Raw genomic sequence first — 17,840 nt, 5'->3', positions numbered from 1 at the left:
AAGACGGTATCCCATTTTTATGTATTTGCATGGCCCTCAAAGGTTGCCAAAAGGAAGATAGTACAGAGATGAAAAGCGGCTCCTTTATGTATAAAACAACTTACACTTTGAAACAGAGACTAATTAATAAGATTATTTTAACCAACTGACCACCTATATTGATTGCTTTCCTACTAAATGGGTGAGGAGGAACTGAGGAATTTCTGACGTACAAATAAAATAACTCATTTAAAAAGAGCACCGATTATCCGATCAAACAGAGCAAGGGGCGCACAATCTGGTCTTAAAATCTGCAACGACAGCTATAATAACAATATAAAGCACCAGGACCTCAAGAGCCATGGCGCTGGTACAGATGACATATCCAATTACACAGGCCATGCTGCTGATACGAGAGGATAGCAGGGCCCAGACACGAACCGAATGGGACCATGTCGAATTATTGCTGCATACACAGGAGGCTCTGAAAAGCTCTAGTTTTCCTGGGCACCTTCATCAGATGGGGCTTCCTTCTCCTTTACCGCCTCCGCAGATACCTCCCTTGGCTTCTCTTCGGTTGTCTGTGCCTTCTCAGCCTCAGTGGTGGCCTCACTGGCTTCAGGGGCCGTGCTTGCGGTGCTGCCGTCTTCAACAGGGACAGTCTTCTTGACAGTACCAACCTTCACATACTTGCTCATGAACTTGTATTCCCAATCCTGCAGGGCGTCAAGCTCAAATGGGCCTAGGCCAGAGATGTCGCCAGTAAGATCCTGTGGCTCAAAGGACATCTTTGCTAGGGCTCTGCTGGCATCTTTACCAGCAAATAGGGCATAAGGTCCGCCAGGTCCATAGAACATTCTGCATAGGGTCATTAATAAACATTATAAATACAGAACTCAATATGTATGAAGTTAGAAGGTGAAAGGAGGGGGGATTTGAACCGTAAGAGAACATCACAACAAATTTCTGACATGTAAGTCACTGAAATGAATTCACAACTGAACATACTATTCTTGAATAAAATAAGCATAAGCATGCATAATATAAAAGTGGCCATGTGTTTCGCATGGACAGCTGTGCAATGTGGAATTATTGTGATTGTGAAAGTACAAGCACAATCAAAGATAGATGTGCATATAATAATAATAACAGATCTAAGAAGTTTTAAAACACAAATCCCACCACAAAATAAGGGTACAGCTGCAACTGCATCTTGCATACCAAGGGCTAGCTAAGAGATATCACATATAGTATTCTATTGCCAGATCTAACCACCGAACTTCTAAAAAGAAGAATAAAGCAACTGAAAAGAAAAAACATTAAACAGCTTTCACTAATTCTCCCGGGCAACCAGGGCCAAATAAAAAGCATATCCAAAAGTAGCCCTCATCTCCCATTGAATCAGAACGCTTTACAAGCAAAAATATCACCACCTTTTTTTTGTTTAGGAAGCCTAGCTTATTTACCAGATATCTTTTCACTGGCAAGTCTGAGAACACCAGCTGCACAGATGAAAGGAATACTTATCCAAGCACAACAGGTAAACATTTGCTACGTTAACTTATTATATAAGCATTGAATCTATATATCGAATCAGGCAATCATCAGCAAATATACTCTCTATTATCAACTCTACAGCCATCATCTCAGATGGCATACAGTCAACCGGTGCTAAAAAGATTCTAATCAAATATAAAATTGATTAGATGTACCGAACAACAAAGAAAAATTCAGTGAAAGCGACCCCAACCAACATTAGGGAATTGATATCAAGGCCCCAAAAGTTTGTTGTGGACCAGCTGCCCGCGATTCACACGTTAAATTTTCACCATTGCGTAAAAAAAAGGAAGGAAGAAATCCCATAGCTAACCAAAGGGGCAGCTCATATTGCTAACCATAGTTGTAGTTCATATTGCACAACTACTTAGAACATTATTTTTTTTTACAGACGGTTACAAATGCTGCAACCTGAACCACGCTCCCATAACAAACAAAGCAATTGATCGGTATTTTCCACATCTTGATGCCACCCAGGCAACTGAGACCCCGAATGCGCCAAGACATTAAACAGAATTTCCAGCAGATTTATAACCAAGATTACTCCTATCATCCGGGAAGACAGAAACCACAATATCAAAAAGCACAAATAGACAAGGCATTCAAAACCTCAGAAATTCGAGCAAATTTATCACTTGGATTACTCCAATCATCAGAAAAAACAAATCTATAGTTACATCTGAAAACTTGGAGAAGTAGCTAACCATCAGTGAACCGATATGGCAATACTCAGTCAGGTCACCCATATAGTACAGCGTAGCCGGCCAATTATGCAACTTCATCAACAACCATACAGCAATAACAAGTAGGGGCGACACTTCTATACATATATAGGGCATAATAATAGATAACATGATGCATACTAACTCGACTACGGTAGAATTGGGCCACCGCAGCAAAATCTAATCACCAGAACAACGATCGAGTCATGAAAACAGGGGGTAAGTCAGGGTTTTGGTGCAAAGAACAGACCTGCTCTGGGTGACGTCGTAGATCTGGCCCATGATGGCCATGAGGAGCGGCTTCTTAGTGTCGGAGCCGTCGTACTGGCGGAGCTCCTCCTCGGAGACCTCCCCCAACTGCACGGGGGGCGGGAGCGGCTCCGCCTCGGGCTCCTCCCGCGGGCGCGGCGGCGGCGGCGGCGGGGCCGCGAAGAGCCCCGACACGACGTGGTACAGAGCGGCCGCCACCGCGACGGCCGTGAAGAAGGCCGCCGGCGACAGGCCCGTGTACGCAACGATCGCCTGCTTCAGCGTCTCCCACAGCTCCGCCACCGCCATCGCTGGTTGTGGTGGTCTGGCTCCGCCGGTGGGTAGAGGTGCGATGACGATGCGCTAAGCCCGTAAGCCGCCTCTTCTCCCCACTCTGACTTTCCGGGGAGCGGGGTAGTCTCGTCTTTTCGGGCGACTCGGAAAGGGAAGCGAGGAGGCGGAGAAAAATATCTGCAGCGTTTTTATAGAAGAGGGAGGGAGGAAGAGAGCTGCTCTGCTCTCAGCGCTCAGGTGAGGCGTAAAAGGGGGTCGACCTCTTTCTGGGGAGGTCACATGACGTCAGAAGTGGGGTCGGATAGCCTGACTGGCGAGTGGGTGCAGCGGAGATCTCGAGGTATAATTGCTGCCAATTGGATCGCCTCGGATCCGGGGCAAGATGTAAGGTCAGTTTTAATAAAATTTTATTAGAGTTTTATATTTTTTAAATATATTGATATGACATCGTATTAATAAAAAAATTGGTGATGAAAGGTTTTATGAGAATATCGTAATATTTTCAAAATATAGATGTGTTAGAAACTATGCCATAAAACTTACACTGAGGTAACCTAAGTAGAATCCTAATACGTAGACGTGTCTAACACCAAATTACTCCGATAATTTACGTACACCTTACGTGTTCGTATTGTCCGGGGATTTAATTACACTTCGAATACTCCGTATTACAGTATTATTATATATCAATATATTTGGTCATGAATTTACATGGCAATTGGAATTCACGTGACTTGCGCCTTCGTTTCGTTGAAATTTAACTTACGATACTGATATTGATTTGTTATTAATAAAAAATATTATTGAAGTAGTGCCGAAGAATGTGGCATTAAAGTGTTCGTTTAGCTTATTAGAGTGTTTTTCTTTTAAAATAAATCAACCAACAGTACTTTCTGTCATGGCTTCTCAGCCAAACGAAAGTAGTTCATTTCATAAATTTTGGTACAATCAAATCAATTCTTATGTATATATTAGTAATTATTAGTTTAAAAGAAATAAGAAGATGATGAATCATATTATCTTTTTTATAAACCAAACAAAAACACAAACAATGAGAAGACGATAAAATCAAATCATTTCTTCAACTAACCACACCCTTAAAAGACCCATTGGAAATTCTATGTAGAGTCGAAATAGGGCGACGGTCTGTACTTTGCCGAACATGAAGCCAACTCCTGGTCTGCGCTTGCCATTGGTTGGCAGGGTAGGCTAAAACGCCTCTAGAACTTTCCTGCTGACGGAAGTGCTGACGACGGCCACACAGCCCTTCTGACCTCTGGGGTCAGTCACCCTTCTGCCCTCTAGAACTTTCCTATCTTTTTGTTCTTTCAGTTTCACCTGTAAAAAGTTATGGATTTGTATTTTACACTGCTTTTGGACTTTGTTTACTAGTTCTTAAAAAATTTTGCAAAAAAAAAAATCAGATTCCCTATCACATCAAATCTTGTGGCGTATGCATGGAACATTAAATGTAGATAAAAATAATAACTAATTGTATAGTTTGCCTGTAATTTATGAGACGAATATTTTGAGTCTAATTAGTCCATCATTAGACAATATTTATCAAATACAAATGAAAGTGCTATAGTATTTATTTTGTAAATTTTTTTGAAACTAAACAAGGCCCATGTCTTCCAAATAGACCCTTAAGGTAGGACCTGTTTGGAACGAAGGAATAAAAAACATAGGAATAGAAGAAAGCATAGAAAAAGAATAGGAATGCACTAACAAAACAGAGGAAAAGGAAGAACACAAAAATTTTATAGGTGTTTGGAACACGGGACTACACATGTCTATACCTAATAATAAAGAGGCAAAATTTCAGCCTCTGTTTTCGTCTGGCAAAATTTTCGTCTGTCCTCTTCCCCGTGTTTTTTCCCCACCGTGCCTGCGCACTTCACGGGCTCTTCAGTTTCCATTCAGAACTCTACAACCTTGACAATTTCTAATACGGATGCATCCAGTGCAGGCTTTCTCTTCGTCTCTTGAATCCGCATCAAGTTCAAAGACATCTAAAACCAAATCTAAATACAGAGGAAAAGGCACTAGAACATGGATTCGTAAATTTCCAAAAAATAAGAAGCAAATCTAGATAAAATCTAGATATAAATCGAGACAACCAGAGACAAGATCAGACCACATAACATGGATTCATAAATTTCTACAAACAAGAAGAGCAAATCTATATTTATACCTTTACCGTCCACCGCCACGACGCCTCTGCGCTCGCCGGCCAGCCCATGTCGTCGCCTCCCACCGGGCACACGCCCAGGTCCTCCGTGCATCCCAGCCTGGGGCGGCGCGGCTTGGGGCCACCTCTTCAGCGGGGTTGATGGTAAAGACGACGAGATCGAGGCCGAGGGCGGCGAGGAAGCCGTGCTTCTCCGTGTCGTCGCCACCGCAGTGCCCTCCCACCAGATCTCGGCCGCAGGTGCCCCTCACCGGATTTGCACCACGTCAAGGATAGAGAACGAGAGAAGCACGACCACAACAAGGAAGAAGGTTTGCACGCACTGCCGGAGGTGAGCACGAGGCGGGGCACGACTGGCGGCGCTCGAATGAGAGAGGAGTGCGCGGGTGCCAATCTAGAGTGGCAAGAGGACAAGAGGAGGGCCCTCTGCCAGAGATGGTGGAGGGCGGCGGGCTAGCGAGCTGGAGAACAGAGGAGATAGAGGTTGAAACAGAATCAATAGCTCACGTGAAGGACGGAGGAGATAAAGGCTTGTCGTTTCGGCCTTCAGCCTTTTAGTTTTGGGCCTGAGAGCATGCGCGGGCCCTTCGTATCTACGCCAAGGTCTGTAACCGGAATCGGGTAAATAGTCTAACTTTTTTTGTCTTAGAACATGACAACAAAAAAATCACTCGAGGTTATATTTTAATTTAATACAAATTTAATAAGGTATTGTCGTATTAATGACAACACTAAGTTATATTATGGATATCATACTCATCGTAAAAATAAATTACAATTTTCAAGTTTTATACAAAGGATAAATTATAAATAGAAATTATATCATTACCATGGTCCTTTTCCATTAAGGTTTAAAAGTTAACTTTTCTCTCGTTGCAACGCACGGGCATGTTTTGCTAGTAGAAATATAAGAACCAAAAAGTAATTCTATTTTATTAATTGTTGCACACTAGTGTTCTCTTCTACTTGTATCCTGTTATCACTCAATAGCGGCGCCTCCTTATCAATGTCCTGTAGTATCTTGTTATCACTTTTCTTCTCTCTTGCTAAATCAAAGCTTCACTGACGTAATGCTAAACAAGTAGTTGCAAGATGCATGCATGGTCATACGACCACAGATGACGCGCACTGTCTCTTGTCTCGGACTTTGCACAGGAAAGGAAACCATGAGGTTGCAGTGGATTTTAAAGTTCCTCCAAAACGTACAAGTATAGAAATCTTTCCTTTCAAACGAACCGATGAATCCTTTGATCCAAATATAGCTACAGTACCAAAACTACAGGAATATCAATTCCTTTGAAAATCCTTTGAAATTCTCATGATCCAAACAGGCCATGGTGATTGTTCCAGCGTCAGACCCATCTGCTTGTCACTTTGGCCTTGTTTAATTGGTGAAATGTTTTGGTTTTGGCTACTGTAGCATTTTGTTTGTATTTAACAAACTGTCTAATTATGGATTACTTAGTCTCAAAAAGATTTGTCTCATAAATCATATGCAAACTGTATAATTAATTATTTTTTAATCTATATTTAATGCTCTATGTATGTGCCGCAAGATTCGGTGCAATGGAAAATCTTAAAAAGTTTTGGATTTTGAGATCAATTAAGGCCTTCTTTAGTTCCCAAAAAAATTGCAATTTTTTTTAGATTTCTCGTCACATCAAATCTTGTGACACATGCATGAAGCATTAAATATAAATTAAGAAAATTATTAATTACACACTTTACCTGTAATTTGCAAGACGAATCTTTTAAGTCTAGTAATTGGACAATATTTATCAAATACAAATGAAGTGCTACAGTGTCCATTTTATAAAAAAATGGAACTAAACAAGGCCTAAGGTCTTGTTTAGTTGGCAAAACTTTTTGATTTCAGATATTGTATCACTTTCGTTTGTATTTGATGAATATTGTTCAATCATGAACTAACTAGACTTAAAAGATTCGTTTTGCTCTTGCAAATTACAGATAAACTGTGTAATTAATTTTTATTTTCGTCTATATTTAATACTTTATGTATGTTTCATAAAATTTAATGTGATGGAGAATTTTAAAAAATTTTAGATACTTTTTGAAAACTAAACAAGACCTAAACAACACCTTTGTTGAGTACTGTACCCTGGAATGGCCGTTGGCCAACGCCCATCATGCTCAGAGATCAAGGGAGGCGTGCACTGCCTCACTAGGCAGATCTAGCATACTGCGCGGTGCGTCTCTCCGGCCAAAAATTCTGCTTGTGTTATGAAAAAAAAAAAGGTTCTGCTAAAAATGATGCGTAGGAGTACCATTGCTCAATTAAAAAAACCGTAGCAGTCCCTCCAAAAAGGAAAACGTCATCAAGCAGACAAGCACTAGGGCCTTGTTTAGTTTTCAAAAAAAATTATAATTTTTTTTCAGATTACTCGTTACATCGAATCTTACGATATATATATATATATATAGGATGAGTTTCTTTTACACGTACGAGTAACTACACGCACACACGCGAGGGGGTCGCGCCCGGACCTAGGTGGGTCGGTGATGTCTCCACGGGTTTGGATATAATCCAATTGCACCTGAGTATGCGGACGTACCCATATATACAGTAATTCAAAAATATAACGATACGCTGTTAACAGATCCCGTGAATTACGACTAGCCGGCAGCTGCCATGTCTAGCTCGTTTCAAAATTGTACTCACATGTACATACCTTCTAAGATGCTCGAGTATATACTACACTACTAAAAAAATATGGACGAAAGTACATACTCACATGTACATACCTTCTAAGATGCTCGAGTATATACTACACTACTAAAAAAATATGGACGAAAGTACATACTCTAAAAATAAACATTAAAATGATCATCTATATGGATATACTCTCAAATTCTATAAGTATATACATATACTTAATTTTCTTATTAAAGTATGCGTCCATACTTATTCACATAAAACACTATAAATTAATATTAATAAAATACCTATTGTCCTTATTAAAGTATGCAACCATACTTTTAAAAATTTGGTACATACTCTAAAAATAAACATTAAAATGATCATCTATATGGATATACTCTCAAATTCTATAAGTATATAAATATACTTAATTTTCTTATTAAAGTATGTGTCCATACTTATTCACGTAAAACAATATAAATTAATATTAATAAAAATACCTACTGTCCTTATTAAAGTATGCAACCATACTTTTAAAAATTTGGTATATACATATACTACTATTTAATACACATATATTTCAAAAAGACAGGTGCCCAGCCCAACGTCAAAAGGAAACAATTTAAACCAAATCCGTTTTTTATGGTAATTATCAGCATGCACGTATACTTGCCTCAAAAAAATATATATGTATTATACTTGCCTTAAAATAATATACCCGTTAGGAGAGTATATGGGCCGAACCGCACCCTCCACAATCTCTGTTTCCTACGTTACCTCACACCCAGACGTCTCTGTTCCGTTTCCTGGACACGACGATAGTTGCCATCTTAGATCGGTGTAAATACTCGTAAGTGTACAACGGAATTACCGTATATATATATATATATATATATATATATATATATATATATATATATATATATATATATATATATATATATCATTAAATATAGATAAAAGAAATAACTAATTACACAGTTTACATGTAATTTGTGAGACGAATCTTTTGAGTCTAGTTAGTCCATGATTGAACAATATTTGTTAAATACAAACGAAAATGCTACAGTGTCTATTTTGCAAAAAAAATTAGAACTAAGGCCTTGTTTAGTTCCCAAGAAATTTTGTAATTTTTTCAAATTTCCCATCACATCGAATCTTTAGACGAAAATAAAAACTAATTACACAATTCACCTGTAATTTGCGAGATGAATCTTTTGAACTTAGTTAATTCATGTTTGGACAATATTTGTCAAATACAAACAAAAATGCTACCGTGTTCGTTTTGTAAAAAGATTTAGAACTACACAAGGCCTAGTATTTCTGATACTGTACGAGAGCACTAGGCTGACAGCAACTGATCGGCTATCTATATATATTTTTTGTTGCTTGGACAATGAGACGATGTCGTTGTCATGTGGTAAGCTGGGAATTTTCTTCGCGCAGGTGAAATCATATTTGTTTCCGAACATAACAATGTGCCCCGGTGCGCCCCACCCATTTTATTTTATACTTTGAAATGTCGCCAAGTATACGTGTAATACGCTTCACATGTCGCCAAGTATCAAAGGGGACGTTAATTAAAAAGGGATAATTGTCGGCATGTTTACTTTGAAATAAATATTGTTTTACAACATAGGTCTTGTTTAGTTCCTGAAAAATTTTGCAAAATTTTCCAAATTCTCCGAATCTTTAAACGTATGCATGGAGTATTAAATATAGATGAAAATTAAAACTAATTGCACAGTTTGGTCGGAATTGACGAGACAAATATTTTGAGCCTATTTAGTCCATAATTGGACAATATTTATCAAATACAAACGAAAATGCTACTATTCCTATTTTGCAAAATTTTTTGGAAGTAAACAAGGCCATAGGAGTATAAGCTAATTGTGTCATTTGTGACGTGCAAGTGCACTTGGCGTACTGATATAATGAGATATAGTGACTTTGCCACGACACGATTTCCCTTATGACGTTGCTAATGGCGATTGGCCGCTTAAAAGGCCGTGTGATGCTATCTCATTTATCTGTTTCTTTTTTTTTTCGCGAGATGCTACCTTATTTTATACTAGTATTATTACCTGAGAGCAAAGGGGAATCAATGATCAAATAATTGCAATGACGTCACATTGTAATGACGTCACTGCATCTTTAATACAAGACGACACTGGAACAAGCTAGGATCATAACACTTCAATTTGAAAACCAGCTCAAACCATCCAGAATGCACTACACGAGAAATCAAAGGCGCTAAGGCCTTGTTTAGTTCCAAAATTTTTTGCAAAATCGACACTGTAGCAGTTTCGTTTGTATTTGACAAATATTGTCTAATCATGGACTAATTAGACTCAAAAGATTTGTCTCGTCAATTTCGACCAAACTGTGTAATTAGTTTTTATTTTCGTCTATATTTAATACTCCATGCATGCGTCTAAAGATTCGATGTGACGGGAAATCTAAAAAATTTTGCAAAATTTTTTTGGAACTAAACAAGGCCTAAAAAGAGTAGGGCAGACTTTTGACCAGAGACAGAGGTGGTGAATAACTCTCTCTCTCTCTCTCTCTTTGTATATATAAAAAACAGAACCAGCACGGGACTCGTTACGACTAACTAGGACTAGCAGGGTTAGCCTTTTACGCTACAGTGTATAAAGCCAAACACTATCATTGATGTCCAATTCAGCATCACATAAAACCAAACAAATTGAGCAGAATTGTGCACTCTTGTCACCATACTGGCTGCTATCACAAACTCCAAACAAGACGAACTATTCATGGATTTACAACACTAGCTAAACACACGCGCACCCCATTCACGCACATTGTTGTCGATATTATTATTTATCTATTGTCACAACTCGATCGTCGCTTGCTATGTTTTATGAATGCCAGTGAACAAGTTTCTACACTGAGGAGGCGGGTTTTGTTCCCCTATTACTATTAGCATCTACTCCACAGACGTCAACCTCTCGCAACCAGCATCAAACAGCTTCCCATAATCTTGCAGATCAAGGGACCTCACCTCGTCCCGACGCCAAAACCAATCCTCGTACCTGTACCAGCGCATGATGCCTTCGTCCACCACCATCCGCTGGCATGCGACGCACAACCTACTCTGGCAGTAGTGGAATTCACGCAGCCGTGAAGCTCTCTCGAAAATTTGGCTGTCCAGTTCATGAACCACTTGCTTCCGCCCATTTGCCGCAATGACCAATAGCAGGCAGTGCGAAATATTCAGAACCTCAAGATATTCCATAGAGTTCAGCAAGCACTGGAGTGCATCCATGGACACTTTAGAGCAACGAAGGCTCAGCACTTTCAACTTTGGAAGGAACTGCAGAATTGCCGAGGCAAATTGTTGATCAAATGAGCCCATGATCTTAAGTTCTGTGAAATTCTTGCAGCTCCTTGCTATCTCTTCCATAATATATGGAGGATGTCCAATGGTAGGCATTGTCATGGACTCCAGCTCCTGCCACCTTTGGATAGCTTGACATATTGCCACTTTGGTGATGCGGTTCCATGCTGGCATAACCAATCGTTTTAGGTGAGGAGACCTGCTAGACATCAGGCAAGAATATATAGCGTTAGCCTCTTCAATGAAACAAGACCACAGACCAACAAGATATATTCAGTCAGAAGAATAATGTACCAAAGAAACAAGAGCAGATTCAACTCAAGGAAACAGCTTTCCCTAGAACCCCACCTGGTTTGAATGGCTATGAAATAGCGACTATCCAAATTTACTAACACTAAGTGCATGAAAGAATAGTTGCAATTTACAAACGTAGAATATTTACTCGTGATAATAATGCACAAATGTTATGCAAGATTCAACTGCAGAGCTCATATATCAACACTAGGTACATGCACCCATTTGGCCATTTCTATAGAAAACCATAAAAGATGGTTCAACTATCGTGTTGAAAAATCAACTCGTAGTATGCAACATATCACACATCAATATATGACACATCAACAAAGGAATGTGGAACCACAACATTGATAAAACATACAAGCTGTTGTTACCTTTCTGAGATGAAATGAAGGTGCTCATCTTTCATGAACAAATTGTAATGGAATATCATGCAATTGACATTCCCACAGCTAATTGCCATAGCCACACGTAGTATTCTTGCAAGTCTCTTGTCAGACCTATCATCAACCCAAATATATGGTGATGCTCTTGTCTGAATAAAATTGGATTTTAACAATCCAAAGTCAAGAGTGCCCCAAATAAGTGGATCTGAACAGGCCGAACGCCACAAACGACAAACTTGAGATACCGGTGACAGCTCAACCAAATTTAATTCCTTGAATATTTTCACAAGGACATCAGTGTCCATGTCCTCCCATCTTTTTCCCATCCATTTATTCTCCCCCATCATTAACAAAAATCCTGAAAAGGAACAGAAATACAATCAGTGATAAAATTAATTATCTGGCCAATCGCCATACTACAGCCATTGCAAGCGTGAATTAATAAACAAACAAAAGATGTACATGCAGTGGAGCTAAAGTTCACAGGACCAATATCACTGAAATATACACTGCCACAAATTGTACTTCTAAGAATGGTACATTTACTAGTATTGGACTGTGGAGATCAACAATAGTGAAGTAGGCAGTAGAATCACAATAAATATATTTCTCAACATTGTACCTTCCAATGTTGAATCCCACTGAAACTATGGGGAAATTACCAGCGTCATTGGTTTTTTTTATTTGGGTGTGTGTGTGTGTGTGTGTGGGTGAGTGAGGGGTGTTAGTGCTCGGGGATCAGGTTAAGCTTAAGGAATGGTGGCTACAGTTATTTCATATTTCTTCTTCAATCTCACCAACACAATATGAAGATGTTCGTCACTGAGGACAGTATATATGGTTAGTAGACCACTGACACAGTAGAATTTTATACGATATATGAAAATTCCATCTAACCCCTGATCCCACATGTGAGTACGAATCCAAAAGCTTTCGCATCCCTGCAAATATATTCAGCAGTAGACCGAACAAAGTGCATGCAGTTTTGCTAGAGAAATTTTGAAATCACTATGGCAAAACTACAGAAATAGACCAGACGATTGTTAAAATAACACAAACGAAACACAGATCAACCCGAGTACCCTACTAAATTCAGGGCTATGAGGCCCCCGGGGCCCCTCCCCCGAGACAGATTAGAAGAAAATGAACCCCTAATGAGAACAGCTGCAGACTACCGCATAAGAAAAAAAAATCGCGGCTACAAATTTGACGGAATCACAACTAGAAATCGGGGATGGTGAATCACTAGGAACAAAACCCGAGAGTATTATTAAATTAAAGGTGAATTTGACTTGAGCCATGGAAATGGCCGAAAACTGGGTTTGGTTGTTCGAGATAATAAGAACAAAGGAATCCATCCCAGCGAGCTAAGAATTACTCGGAGAAACTGCTTACCTGCACGGGAAGGAATCGGACCGAGACCAAACCAGGACGGATCTCTGCCCACACTAGACTCCGGGGAGAGGAGAGGACGGCGCTGCGGGGCGCCGGCACGAAGCAGCCGAGTGCGGAGCGCGTCGCGTGGAGAATTCGGCCGCGGGAGAACATGGAGGGAGTGACCGCGCGGCGTTTGTGCTCGGCGGAGGCGATAGACGAGGTCTTCCCGGCCGCGGCGATGGCGGCCGGAGGCGGTAGGAATTGGGGCCGCGCCTCCCTCTCGGCCGGGACGACGAAGGGTAGGGGATCCACGGGGAGGGGGGCCAGGCGTGGTTAAAAACGGGTTGGGTCGGGTCGCGGGCGCATCCGCGTGAAGCCGCGAACCGTGGCGCGCCCTGCTGCTGTGCTGGCTGGCCGTGTTTATGTTTTTCCACGCTGGATACACCGGCGCTGATTGATGTTTAAGGCCTTGTTTACGTCTACCCAAAAACCAAAAATTTTTCAAGATTCCCCATCACATCAAATCTTTAAATACATGCATGAAGTATTAAATATAGACAAAAATAAAAACTAATTGCACAGTTTGATCGAAATTGACGAGACGAATCTTTTGAGCCTAGTTAGTCCATGGTTGGATAATAATTATCACAAACAAACGAAAGTGCTACAGTGTCCTAAAATTTTTCCCTTCGTGAACTAAACACGGCCTAAGAATTTGCGATTACTCCTACAATATACGCTGCAACTTCCGTTGTCATTAGCACACAACCAGATTATTAGATTGCATTTTTACTAGCAAATATATGTGTGGGTTGTAACGGATTATCATATATATGTTGTCATGTTACGTGTTTACTTGGATGATCTATGACTTAAGTTCAATATATCTTAAAATTAAACTTGTTATTATTGTTGAATGCGTGTTATTTTAATTCGTATGAGCATGGGTTATAAAATTTTATCGCGTACGAGATAGAAAGAGATGTGAAGAAGAAAAAAAGATAGATACAAGAATTCATCTCTCTCTTAATATTTTTAAATAAATATAGATATGGATGCATGTATGTTTAGATAAAGATAGATTTTGATATCGTAGATTTACTTACATGAACGTTTCGTATACAACACTCCACTTATAGGTATCTTAGATTGACACCTAGTTCAGTTGCTAACTCCATGGCCTTGCCAACTAAAGAGCATCATTCTTATTGATTTTGTGGTAAAATCTTGTGAAAAACAAAGTCTTAGTGGCAAATCATAACCAATCCATTTCACGAGTTATCTAATTATGGTGTGTTTGGTTTGGGGGATAAAAGGGAACACGAGAAACATATTATGCTTCTTAAGGATGAGATGATCCTATAGAATTGTTTGATTGGGGGGCGGGGGGGTTGAAATCATTCCATTTTATTGTTTAGTTGGAGAGATAGGAATGGATGAGACAATAGACTTGTCCATCACCATGAGCCCCTTCCCTTCTCTTTCTTCACTTGAAAATGCTTGATTCCAGCCACCCTTGCCCGCGACTCTGCAACCCTGACGTATTTTTGCTCGCCCCCATTGGCCCTGGTGCATCTTTCGGATGGCTCCGCTCACAGGCCACTGTGCTTGGATATTGGATGACCAACACACTCACTTAAAAACAAGTTAATAAAGCCAAGTGCTTAGCTATTAGCTAAGTTGTAAAAAAACAAGTTTATACAATAGAATATCTTATATATATAAGAAACTTTTTTTGATTATTGCTTTTACTCGTATGACACATTATCCTTTTTTAGCTGTCTTCATATTTATGTGTAGGGCCGACACTTGTAAGCTCTCGTACCTAGTTTGCTTGCATGAGAAACATGTTCTTCCCTCTTTAATATCAGTATTTGCTTGACTACAAAACTGTTACTAATATGGTAGTTTCTTATTACTAATATTAGGGCACGTACAACGGACGCCGGAGTGCCGTCTGCAGAGACGTGTATTTGCAAAAAACACCCCCTCCGACGGCATTAAATGAAGTAAGAGAAGAAAGCCGTCTTCTCATGAAGCGACGGCAGCAGCGTGTGCTCCGATACTAAGGGCCTGTTTAGATCCTAAATCTTTACATTCCAAAACTTTTGACTGTAAACTTTACATTCAAATAGGTGTTTAATGCTTCTCAAATTTTTTGATCTGCAAGACACATGACACGGGTCCCTAAGCAAGTTTATACAGTTTTGGGGCTCCAAGGTCCCAAATTCCAAATCTTTACAGCCAAGTTTTACAAGCCCTTATTTAGATCTATTCTTCCAAAACATGCTTATTTTTCCAAAAATTTTGGTTGTTTGGCTGCATCTAAATAGGCCCTAATTAGACAGCCGAAGCCCCGTTGTATGGGGACGTCTTCTCCAGGCGACGCACGCTGGGATCTAGCTGTGGCCGCATGAGTTCTCTATCGGTTTGCGGCAGCAGGTATTTCCCTCCCCAAATCTGCAGCAACCATGAGGCAGCGGCGGCACATGAGCAGATGGCTGCCGCGTCTTGCACAGAGGAGCGAAGCGAGTGCCTTGCGACATAGAAAGGCAATGCAGAGGCGATCGTAGTCCGATCGAGACTTGGAGGCAGCAACGGCCGCGTCTTGTCCAAGCTTCCTCCACCAGCAAGGTCACACCCATGTCACCTTGCCATTTTCCTATAAAAAAATAAAAAAAGAAATACACCAGAAATACAATTATACCTACCCATACAGGCAACAAGCGTGCACCATCCATCTCTTGATCTTTGGTACATAGTGGTAGTTCAGTTAGTAATTTTGACAATGACCTGTTATATGGTTTACCAGTTGGGTGTGAACTAATTAAAGAAGCCAATATATGGAACCTGCAATTTTTTCTCTCAATATATATTTGTATTAATTAGCAACACAATGGTATATAGGAATGATATTCATAATTGATCAAAGTTATATGCAAGCATTAAATATTTTATAAAAAATCAAATAGATAGCATGCTGTCTGTAAGTTGTACGAGCTGTCTGTTTAGCCATCTGTATTGTAAATTTTAAAAACTTAACATCTGTCTCACTGTTGTACATGCTCTTATGGTAGTTTCTCTTGAACTAACGAATCCGGTGATCCCAATCAGACGTGACGGCGCCAGCGCTCGAATCTCGCCGGAATCATGGATGACATGCCCTGCTTTTGACCCGAAAAGGAAGGGAGCGAGCGGGTAGCGGGCGCGGGCTGCCTTTGCCTCCTCAACAAGTCAACAACCGTCAGCCCCACTGCAGTCTTCACTCTGCAGGCCCCCCGGCAGAGACGGAAACCGACGCGACGCGACCCTTCTCTTCCTGGGACGCACAGGCAGCACACCCCGGATCGCGAAGCCGCAGCAACTTTTTTCTTCCACGGAGAAGGGAGGCGTCACGCGTCAGACTGTCAGTCAAAACTGGCATCCTCACCCGTCTGTACCTCTTCGGCTCTTCCGCTTCCGCGGCGTCATCGCGCTGCCAGCTCCGCTTTTTCCTCGCTTCGCCTTCTGCGGCCGGTACATTTGCCCGGTGTGAACTGGTGCGACTTCAACCCAGCGGATTGCGTGCGGTTTGTGTGGTGGTAATTTGAAGCGATTAGGGGAGGATAGGATGACGCGCCTTGAAAATACTACCTCCGTCAAATATTCTTAATTTTAACTAAATATAATTTAAAAAGTATCAATAATAAATATCATTAGATTAATTATAAAATATATTTTCATAATAAACTTAATTAATGATTTAATTGAATATAACATCTTATATAAACTTAGTCAAATTTTAAAAAACTTTAACTTTTTGATTTACTCCATATTTATTTTTTTAGGACGGGGAGTACTAAAAAAATGACTTTGGTTAGGTCAACGGAGAGTCAGGCAGAGGACACTGCGTGCGCAATCCCACCGCCTGAAACTGGAAGTTCCTGGCAGTCGTAGAGCAAGTCCTTGTCTAGTCGCCTGCGTGCAACTTCACGTGTTTTTAGGCCTTTTTAGTTCACTCCAAAATCAAAAACTTTTTAATATTTCTCGTCACATCGAATCTTACGGCACATGTATGAAACACTAAATATAGACGAAAATAAAAATTAATCACATAGTTTATTTGTAAATCATGATATGAATTTTTAAACCTAATTACTTCATTAGTATACAATGTTTATCAAATAAAAATAAAATTGTTACAGTCCCAGAAATCAAAAAATTTCGGAGCTAAAAAAAGCCTAGCCGGAAGTCTGGACCATACGGCGAGTTGGCGCGACAGTTGACGCGACACAGTTTCTAGCGGTCCAGCCTACGCATGATTGTCTAATTATAACCTAACTAGGTTCTAAAGATTTGTCTTATAAATTATAAATAAACTATGTAATAATTATTTTATTTATATTTAATATTTTATACATATACTGTAAAATTTATTGTAATAAAAAACCTTGATTTTTTTTTTGAATTTTGAGATAAACTAAACAAGGCCCTAATCTTGGATTTGCCAACAGCAGTGAACAGTCCCCACAGCCACCGCTGTCCACCCGTTCAAAACCAAAAGGGCGATAGCAACAGTGTGTGTCCACCATTTTTCACGGATGACAATAGCGTTGTAGGCGACAAACAGTTCGGCGGTGAGTTCTCTTCTTTTCTTTTCATTGATTTAATGTTTGATTTAATCTAGATAAATATAATCAACAAGGTGGTGGCCAGTGGCGGAGGACAGAAAAAAATTAAGGTATGGCGAAATTGGTAGCATATATAGACAACAAACTATGGTATAAAA

The 17,840-nt window shown here is 40.1% G+C and overlaps 2 protein-coding genes across 2 annotated transcripts; both read right to left on the bottom strand.

Moving 5' to 3' along the window:
• LOC8067084 (membrane steroid-binding protein 2) lies at positions 201 to 2,993 on the bottom strand. The gene is made up of 2 exons (XM_002464374.2): positions 2,509 to 2,993; positions 201 to 837 (listed from the first exon to the last, which is right to left on the bottom strand). The coding sequence occupies exons 1-2, from the start codon at positions 2,814 to 2,816 to the stop codon at positions 474 to 476; spliced, it is 672 nt and encodes a 223-aa protein (XP_002464419.1). The 5' UTR covers positions 2,817 to 2,993; the 3' UTR covers positions 201 to 473.
• Positions 10,304 to 13,400, bottom strand: LOC8067083 (F-box/LRR-repeat protein At3g48880). Its single transcript, XM_021458963.1, has 3 exons — positions 13,091 to 13,400; positions 11,684 to 12,053; positions 10,304 to 11,211 (listed from the first exon to the last, which is right to left on the bottom strand). The coding sequence occupies exons 2-3, from the start codon at positions 12,040 to 12,042 to the stop codon at positions 10,602 to 10,604; spliced, it is 969 nt and encodes a 322-aa protein (XP_021314638.1). The 5' UTR covers positions 12,043 to 12,053; positions 13,091 to 13,400; the 3' UTR covers positions 10,304 to 10,601.

The sequence above is a fragment of the Sorghum bicolor genome, chromosome 1 (genome assembly GCF_000003195.3).
Source record: "Sorghum bicolor cultivar BTx623 chromosome 1, Sorghum_bicolor_NCBIv3, whole genome shotgun sequence".
In the NCBI taxonomy this organism is placed as follows: domain Eukaryota; kingdom Viridiplantae; phylum Streptophyta; class Magnoliopsida; order Poales; family Poaceae; genus Sorghum; species Sorghum bicolor.
Note: the sequence above shows the minus strand (reverse complement) of the source record. Positions and strands in the feature narration are given on the sequence as shown.

Excerpts from the sequence above, each read along its gene's own strand:
- LOC8067084 (XM_002464374.2), bottom strand. The coding sequence starts at position 2,816 with ATGGCGGTGGCGGAGCTGTGGGAGACGCTGAAGCAGGCGATCGTTGCG. Across the intron at positions 838-2,508 it reads TACGACGTCACCCAGAGCAG|AATGTTCTATGGACCTGGCG; the intron begins GTCTGTTCTTTG and ends GACCCTATGCAG.
- LOC8067083 (XM_021458963.1), bottom strand. The coding sequence starts at position 12,042 with ATGATGGGGGAGAATAAATGGATGGGAAAAAGATGGGAGGACATGGAC. Across the intron at positions 11,212-11,683 it reads CTTCATTTCATCTCAGAAAG|GTCTCCTCACCTAAAACGAT; the intron begins GTAACAACAGCT and ends GATGTCTAGCAG.